Raw genomic sequence first — 9,601 nt, forward strand, 5'->3', positions numbered from 1 at the left:
ATCGAATATACAAGACATCTTACATTTATAAATTTGCCAATAGAAGTAGTTACAAACACTTCAAGTGTTGTCAGTTTATTTTAATCGATTAGTGCTTACAAATATATATATATATATATATATATATATATTATTAAAATCATTATTTCGTGCATAATATATGGTACTAATCATTTTTTTTTGTTAAGGAAAGTACATATAAATTACAAGAGAGAGAGCATAACTAAATAAAAAGCAACAAAAAAAAGTGTAAAACGCAACATTCTGACGACACACATACAAATACTATGAAAGTGAAGCACACATGTAACTTGACTACCTTTCATGCCAAATACAAGGCTTATTTTGTTCCAAACCATTACTCATTTTCCTCAAAACCTTGATCATACTGAGAAACAAAACTGCGATTCGATGGGACTGGAATGTCTGCAGTCCCTTCCAACATTAGTAGAACTTTCTTCATTGAAGGACGAAGTGATGGGTCATATAGAATGCACCAAAGTGCCACTTTAACCATTCTCTCCAATTGTCTCATTTCGACCTCTTCATCATTGACCAGTTTACCTAACTCACCACATTCAAAGCATCTGTAAGACCATTCTTCAAGAATAGCCTCTTCTTCAGGAAGATTACTATCCACACACCTTCGACAACTTATAATTTCCAATAGGACTATTCCAAAACTGTATACATCTACTTTGACTGTCACAGGACATTTTAGCTGATGCCACTCTGGTGCAACATATCCCCTTGTGCCTCTAATACCAGTGGAGATTTTGCTTTGATCTGGCTTCAACAGCTTTGCCAATCCAAAATCAGATATTTTTGCACACCTATTTTCATCCATGAGTATGTTTTGAGGTTTTATGTCACAATGAATTATCTTTTCTACACACTCTTCATGGAGATAAAAAATTCCTCTTGCGATGTTGCAAGCAATTCCCATTCTTTCATCCCAAGAGGGTTTTTTTTCAGGCTTGAAGAGTACGTCTGCAAGTGACCCATTGCACATGTACTCATACACCAAAAGCCTATTTGGTCCATCATGGCAATACCCTAGAAGACGGATTAAATTTTTATGATGTGTTCTCCCAATAACTTTCATCTCAGTTTGAAACTCTCTTTCCCGATCAACCAACAATCTCTCTAGTTTTTTCACAGCTACAATCTTCTGGCCATTCTCTATTGTCCCTTTATAAACTATGCCAAATGATCCTCTACCAAGTTCTTCCTTGAACCCATTAGTTATTTTTTCAAGTTCTATATAAGTAAATGATCGTGGACCAACATCCTCATCGCTTAAGACAATGTTTCCCGTATTTAATATATTTTCATTTGCAAATATACGGGATCTGTAAATAGCAATTCCAGAAATGGCCAACACAATAAATGCAAAAATAACTAATGAAACACCAATAATTAGGATTTCCAATCCTTTTTTTTTTGTCACATTTCCATCGGAAGAGGGTGTAGATGTACGTACCTTGATGAAGGCCAAGGTTTCTTTTGGGTCATTAGAGATTTTGATGTTCACAAATCTCAAAGGAAGCTTTTGTTTTCCGCATACCTCGTCATTGAATAGCGCAGCTTCACAGCTACAGTCCTGCAAACATGCATCATTGCAATCCTGTTTCGTTAACAATACTGACCGATTATAAGTAAGATTCTCCCATATGATACCAGACACTTCTTCCATGGTGGTATTCATGCCTTTTTCATTGCAATTTTCTGTGGTGGAATTCCTTTCACAGCCTGAAGTCCTTTTGCTCTCATCAATAAATACAAAACCAGGAAGACATGTGCAATTTATATCATTACCACCTGGGTCACAAAATGCATTGACACCACATAAACCCCTAGGAAAACATATGTTAACGCCTGTTTCATTTAAAGGTGACCATATAATTGACCAACTACCATTCTGTTCCTGCAGATTGTATGAGTATAGCCGCAAGAATCCATCATCCTCCATTCTCAGACGGTAGAGTACGGTACCCTTTGCAGAATTTCTTGATTGAGATACAGTCAAATTGAAAATGCTGTTGGTCACGTAAAGTAAACCTTGATCATCAAGGTTTAGATTCCCATTAGGTACACCGTTACTTGTTGACCAATAGCCATATTCCAATGTTAAATTGGTTCCAACTGGATATAGCGCGACATATCCATCTTGTTGCATAACGGCACGAAATCTACCCGTTGATTGGTTAGACTCAGACACACTGGACTTCAACACAACAGAATCGTTAGGAAGGAGTCGCTGAGTTGGTAAAAGAGTATCTGTTGGATTTTGGAAACTCTCCCATATTGATTGGTTATCTGAATTATAGACAACAAAGTTGCCTGTATCAAGCATGGAAGCTGAACTTGCAGGATCAAAATTTGCCACGCTTGTCTCTGTGCCTTGCGCTGATTGCAGGACCAAACGTCCATCACTTGTGAAATTCAATGTGACTTGAGTAGAAACTGGAGGATTGTCTCGGTTGGCTGTCCAGACTACAGTCTTTTGAGGAATCCCAGCAAGAAAAACTCCTACAGCATAGCCATTGCCTTGCTTGTAGAATCCAAAGGCATATAGACCAGAAGGTGATAGCCACGAAGAGTTAGTGGTAGGTGTTAAAATAGAGCCTGGCTTCACAATAGATTGCCCTTGTTGAGCATTTACTGTGAAAATGGATGAGAGGAGAAAAAAAAGGAAGACAGGAGTCATCATTGAAGAATGGAATAGTTCTCTGTGTGCTTTGGTTGAACTAAGATATCCAGCTTCGTATATATGGTCAATAAAACGCGCACAAAGCAATAAAACCAAAAAAAAAGAAAAATTTCTTTTTCTCTTTTGGGTTCAATACAATACAAAAGAGTGGCTCAATACAATACAAAAGAGTGCTTCTTGCTGTCTTCCCGTTAATGGCGGTCTTGGACTTCAATCGAGGGCCATCGTACTGTTAGAATAATGTGGCTCAACATAATATATATGATGCCCTTATTATTAACAAATAAATATTCAGTCTCTTGTGAAATTATGCAATACTTTTATGATGTAAGATATTGATATATTGAAATACATCTACTTGATTTAGTAGACTAAGATTATGAATGCATTCATTGTAGTCCTCGACTTGACCATATCCATTATGATATAGCTTATTCTGATAGGTACATTGTTGGACCATAATGGAAAGGAGGTGCAAGTTAAAATTGCTCAGACTATGGAAGATAATAAGGGCTAGTCTTTCGATGGTTAGTGCATAATAATCTCGGAAGTTCTTCCATAATGAGATTCATGTACATTGAGTATGGGCTTTAATAAATCTATCGTGTCATTGCCAGTAACTTGAACTCCTATTAAAGGTGTTGTCGTTATAGTAGTTCTGGATATGAACGATAGATGAATCTATGTATTAGCATAGAGTTACAAAATTAATAACACATTAATGAACTTCTTCATTAATGAATCTAATTAATAAAGTTGTTTATTAACAAATGTAACATATCTGTTACATGAAGTGTTATTACGATAGGAAGGATTTTATGGTTGGTCATGTCCTTTCTGAATAATATAAATATTGTCAAGGCCACACTTGCAAGGAGGTGTAAAAAGAGAAAATAAAGCTCTTGTTATTCCTGACCAACTAGGGAGAGCATCCTGATTGCTTGTGAGGTCCTTGAATAACATAATCTAGTATGTATATTTCTCACATCTTATTGTTGAATTTTATTACATATGCACATGATATAATTGTTAATTGATAGATGTATTATATGTGTTTCTCTTGAATTATTACTTTTTAAGTATAATTCCAACACATACTTAATGCCAGTATCTTGATAATTTACCTTAATGGCTTCACTAGTCACTTTCTATATATACAAAGGAAATGAATTGAAGTCTCCAAGAAATGTAGGGACAAGCTAGTGACAACAAAGAAATGAAAAGCTTTCAATAAATGCCTTAAATTTATAAGGGCAATCTTTTAAAAATTCCAAGATGAACAAATTCACTGTCAAATAGAAGTTCAAAAGCAGAATCACCCTATTCTTCATAAACTTAACAACAATTACTAAATTGAGCTCTGAGGTCCACAGGCATTTATGAAATGGATGTGTTCCAAACGTGAACCTCCAATCTACGACTCCTACACCACCTTTGAAGGTTTGCTCCAATGTAGACCTCCAATCTGGTACTTCAAGATCATACTCGAAGGTTTAAATCTAGCACTCTCTTGATGATTGGTTTGTAGCAACTCTAGATCTATCGGTTTAAACTGTATGTAGACTGACTTTCGGTAGAGACTTTGAAAGAAGAAGGAATATAACTTTTTTAGATCTCAAAAAGCAACTCCAAAGTCTTAAGAAAACATGTCTTAAGGTTTCCTTTATATACTAAGGAAATAGATCTCAAACCCTAATCACTTGATGGGTTGGTGGGTTGAAAATCTGTTTTAGTGAAAATGCATTTCTATTGATCGAGATTAATTTTGTTCGGTCAAAAATTTACGTTCTTGATCTGTTGAAATGAATCGAATTTATGTTCTTGCACACTGAAAACCAAAACCTTGAGCACTTGTCTTGACCTTCCTATAGACTCTAAAGACTATAACAAAAAAAGTTTTTGTTTACGTGCTTGTCAACAAAAACCTAGATATATAAATCCTAACAAGAGCTTTAAGTTTAAGTGCACATTGTCATAAAAAAAATGTAATATTATCTTACGAAGCCCATTGTTAATTGATAAGACATTTGAGAAAAGAATCTAAATAGGGAAGATTATAATAACAAAAGAATCCATGTCGTGAGTGATTAGTTAGTTAGCCCAATTGATAAAAGAAAAATTACATGAATTGGGCTATTATTTTGTTGTGCCACAAATTTACATAAATTTCTTTCTAACCATCAAATTGTTCAGACTTCAGACGCCACTCGGTTAGCATGATACAGAGGTGAAATACTAAACAGAAATACAGGTTAGAATTCCACTATATCTTCCTTTATGGTTTGTCCCACCATTCAACCACTTTTTTCTTCCATGATTTCACATTTCCACTCATAGCTTGAATCTGTTGGGGATTTCACCATATCAAGGAGTAATAATGAAAGAATAAAATGAACACATCAAGTAAATAGAAATTAGTGAGTAACTTGAAGGCACAATTGAATGTTATTCTTACACAATATTTGTCCCCATACGCAAGTTGCTAAAAGGTTTCTACAAACTTGTCCCCAAGATACAACCAAGTTTATTACAAATAACAATTTTGGAGAACACCCACAGGATTTCTTGTGTTTTTTTTTTTTTTTTTTATAGGACAAAAATGTATTGACCCCTTGTGATAAATTAATTGATTAATTAGCCAAATGTATTAATTAATCAAATTAACATGCAAAGTACGTGGCAGCATAGTCAAATCACCAATTAAACTAAGTATGCAGTGGAAATAAAATTGACACGGTAATTTGTTTACAAATGGGAAAAACCTACACGGCAAAAATCCCACCGGGTGATTTTAAGGTCACCACTCCCGAAAATCCACTATTATCAAAACAAGCGATTACAAGTAAAGGACTCCCAGTACCTTATACCAACCTATAATTGAACCCTTACCCCAATACCTAATTGGACTTGTTCTGTAGTGACAATCTCTCCTTTCAATGCATGGCTCCCAGTACGTGACTAACTAATTGTGCAGATCCTAGTACACGTCTTCAATCACCAACTAGAGAAGGTTGTTGGCTGCAAAGTTCTTCAATTCATCTAGATGATGAAGATCATGCCCAAACATACATTCACGGATTGGATGAAAAACAGTCCTGAAAAACTGAATTTCATAAATCTCGATAGATAGCCATCTATCGAGCTAGCTATCAAGGCACGGGCTTCAAAGTTTTTTAAACCTCGATAGATGCTAGCTGTTGAGCTTTAATAAATAGCACTTTCTGACTTGGTTCTTGGACAGACTTGCATGACTTTAACATTTGAACTTGAAACCTTGTTTCTTGAAGCATTAAACACATCCTAGATCTACCCAATTACAAGTAAAGTGTGTTTTGTCAAAGGATTAACCAATTTACAATAACATAATAATCTCCCCCTTTGGCAATCCGTTACAAAACCACAACAAACAAATGAACATATGATAGAAGTTATAAATCACTCAACTTATATTCACTTGTTCAATACAATAAAATCTATCCTAACACAAACTCTTGAAAAGTTTTGCAAGAAGAGAGTCTATAGCAAGAAAGACTTTGACAACCTGTATTTTTGAAACACTTTAAACAAAACTCATCACGCCATCTTAATGTGAAACAGAAATAATAGATTGCATACATAATACAAGAAACATGTGTATAAAGAAAGAAAAGAAACAACACACGGAGAGATAGGTGAAAGAACATACATCAATAATATATAAAGCAAATATAAATACAATGTATGTCAAAACGATCACACAACCAATGTACAAGATGTAATGTATCTGAAATAGAAAGAAAAGAAAAAGTACATCAAAAACTTCACTACATCCCTAAACGTGCACTCTCCCCCTAACAAAAATCTCCTATACTAACTCTCCCCCTAGCTATGACTACTCTCATATCCAAAACTACTCCCCCTTTTTGTCACGAGTGACAAAGGGTAAGAGTGTCAAGTAGACATCTCGTCAGCACTGGAAGAGCTAGCATCTCCATCATGCTCATCATCGGAAGCAGTAGCATCATCATTATCATCGTCATCCTCAGAAGCCTCTAGAGTAGGCGGAGGAGAAGCAATGAAGCCACCCATGACCACCTGGCATCGTGCAATACGACCAACACAGGTGTTCACCTGACACAACTCATCACTGAGAGTGTCGAGGTGAGCATCCATGCGCCGAAGCTGCGCCATGATGTCCTTAAGAGACACACCGCTTGTAGAAGAAGAGGGAGCTGATGTGGATGGAGCTAAAGGAGTGGGAGGAGCTGCCGTTTGCGTCTGGGTCTGCCTCAAGCAAAGCTGTGCAAAACTTCGCTTTACAGTAGCGGCGTCAATGGCACACAAACAAAAAGTGAGGAGACTCAGGATAGACAACGAAAAAATGGTGGAGGAGTCTCGTGATAGCGGAAGGAAAAATAAGCTTATCACGAGTTGTCGTGTCCCTATATACATCTATAAGGGAAAAAATAAAGTGAGAGGGAAAATCAATAGTGAGACCCTCAATGAGGGATAACAAAAATCGAGTGCAAGGCTCTGTGATAGAGTTATAGTAAGACAGTGGATGGAGAACAAATGTCATCACCATGTTTAGGAACCTCGGACCTTTAGCAAAGGCCGAGTAAGGGGTGTTTTGGCGGTCACCCTAAGAAGATGGTGTCTAACAAAATAGAGATGCGAGCTCGTCTTTAGACACAGTCCTCAGACGCTTAGAACTAGGGTAGTCAAGATGCGCTACCCTAGGTACGTGTAGTACCTCGACTACAATAGCTGAAGTAAATACCATGCGCACATCTCGTACGCGAGTGATAAAGAGAGGTGTAGAGTAGTCAAATCCGTGCATATTGAAGTAAAACTCTTGTATTATCACGGAAGGGCACGTGACCGGAGCGCCACATAGTGACTCCCAACCCCTACTATAGATGACAGTGGGTGGGTTAGTGTCAGAAAAATCTGACAGAATAACTTGGCGTTCCCAATGAATGCTACGTCATGAAAAGTTCTCAAAGAAGTCCGATTTGGCCTTCTCATCACATAACCTAACGGAAGAGGGAGTAGGGTCAGAAGGAATAGAGGAAGAAGATGCCCCAGAACGAAGAGGATTTCAGGACGGAGTAGACTTACGCTTAGGTGCTATGATGTCACTAACATAAGAGGGAGAAGGGGGGGAAAGAAACACTCATGAAAGTCCCGAAACAGTTCAAATATATAAAAATATATAGAATGTAAAAGACATATGTATGAGAATGCATGAACATGTGACATGCAAAAATAAATTCATCATAGGCTCAGTCCAATCCAAACCTACCAGCATACAACAGAGCACAAAGTAAATCACACATCTAAAATGCATGAAACATTGTTATAATGCACATGTAATGCAATGCATGAAGTTTAAAGATCATTTAAACAACAACCCATCCCAAAATTTTAACAAAAACTCAAAAGTTTTGAAAATTTTCAACCAATTTCAAAAACCCCAAAAGTTAGGTCAAAGATCATGAACATGCATGATAAAGATGAAGAAAGTGTCATACCAGAAGAGAAATAAGGATCTTGAGACCGAAAATGAAGTGAGGAATGTGAGGGGTTTGAGTTTGTGGTGTTTGGGAGTGAGAGAGGAGAGAATCTGTCAAGAGAGATCGAAGGTAGTGAGATCAGAAACCTTTTAGCTGTTGAACCAGCTAATGAGGAGCTATCGAGGATCAGTCCAAAGGATTTCAACATAAAGAAGCTCGATGGATCGAGGTAGCTATTGAGCAGCTATCGAGGAGATAGAAAGTTTCTTGATTGATCAAACTAGATATTGAGAGCTATTGAGATTGCGATAAAAATGAATTGAAGAGTCTTGATAGATAGCTTATCTGTCGAGAGCTATCGAGAAGCTATCGAGATTGCTTAAAATCAGTTTTTCAAAGAAGAGAAAAACATAGATGTGAATGCAATCAAACATGCTCCTTAAACACAAATCCAACCAACATTTTAAGCTCTCAAAAACATCTCTCAACAATAAAAATGATGGGCATTTAGATCCAAAACACAAACACACACACACACTAAACAAGTCTAACCAATTTTTATATTTTAAAAGCTAGTTAAGATATTTTAGTGAGCATACATTAACACAAGTATTACTTATGATGGCCAAATCACATTGTACCCGCACATGGATCAAGAGTAGCAAAGAATATTGCGTGTTGTGTGTAAAAAACATCGCAAGATTGCATGAGTGTCTACATGTTATGATGATTTAAGATATGAGAAAATCACTTTAACTCACACACAATCATAACTGTTTGATGGGGACTATCACCTTCGAGGTACATCCTATAACTCCCACATCTGTTAAAAGATACGCTTGCAATCATATTTAAAGAATTTTGATTCTTTTTGCTTTTTATTTTTCTTTGCATATTTTCTTTTTTAAGTGAATCATGCATGGGTATATAAGAGAGAGAAAATAAATACTCAATGATGGTAAGCTTTTGACATTGTACTTTTGCTATGCCGAAGCATACAAATGTCATTTCATGATTGGCGGGTAACAATGGTGAGATGGTTATTTATGCCTTTCTCTTAGGATTTTCTAATCCTTCCCATCAAAAAAGAGTGATACGAGTGTTAAGTACAAGAGATTACTTAATCTAACTCATCACAAACACGAGCCACAAAGCTCACTTGCTTAGTTGTGCATAGAGATGCTCATCTAAACTACAAAAGATACAAAGTTTAGAAAACTTTGTTTCAATGGCCATCCAAGGTACACAGGTACCAATGTACACAGCACACACTGTTTTTGTATTTTTCAATTTTTTTAAATTTAATTTTTATAAAACAAACCAAAACTGAAAAGAAAACAAAGAAAAACAAATTAAACAAAGCAATGTATAAAACTAGATTGACTCAAAACAA

At 36.2% G+C, this 9,601-nt stretch overlaps 1 protein-coding gene across 1 annotated transcript; it reads right to left on the bottom strand.

Moving 5' to 3' along the window:
* Nucleotides 1–222: 222 nt before the first annotated feature.
* LOC115992777 (G-type lectin S-receptor-like serine/threonine-protein kinase LECRK1) lies at nt 223–2,724 on the bottom strand. Its single transcript, XM_031117004.1, has one exon. The coding sequence runs from the start codon at nt 2,711–2,713 to the stop codon at nt 359–361; it is 2,355 nt and encodes a 784-aa protein (XP_030972864.1). The 5' UTR covers nt 2,714–2,724; the 3' UTR covers nt 223–358.
* Nucleotides 2,725–9,601: the final 6,877 nt, after the last annotated feature.

Source organism: Quercus lobata, chromosome 1 (assembly GCF_001633185.2).
Source record: "Quercus lobata isolate SW786 chromosome 1, ValleyOak3.0 Primary Assembly, whole genome shotgun sequence".
Lineage (NCBI taxonomy): Eukaryota > Viridiplantae > Streptophyta > Magnoliopsida > Fagales > Fagaceae > Quercus > Quercus lobata.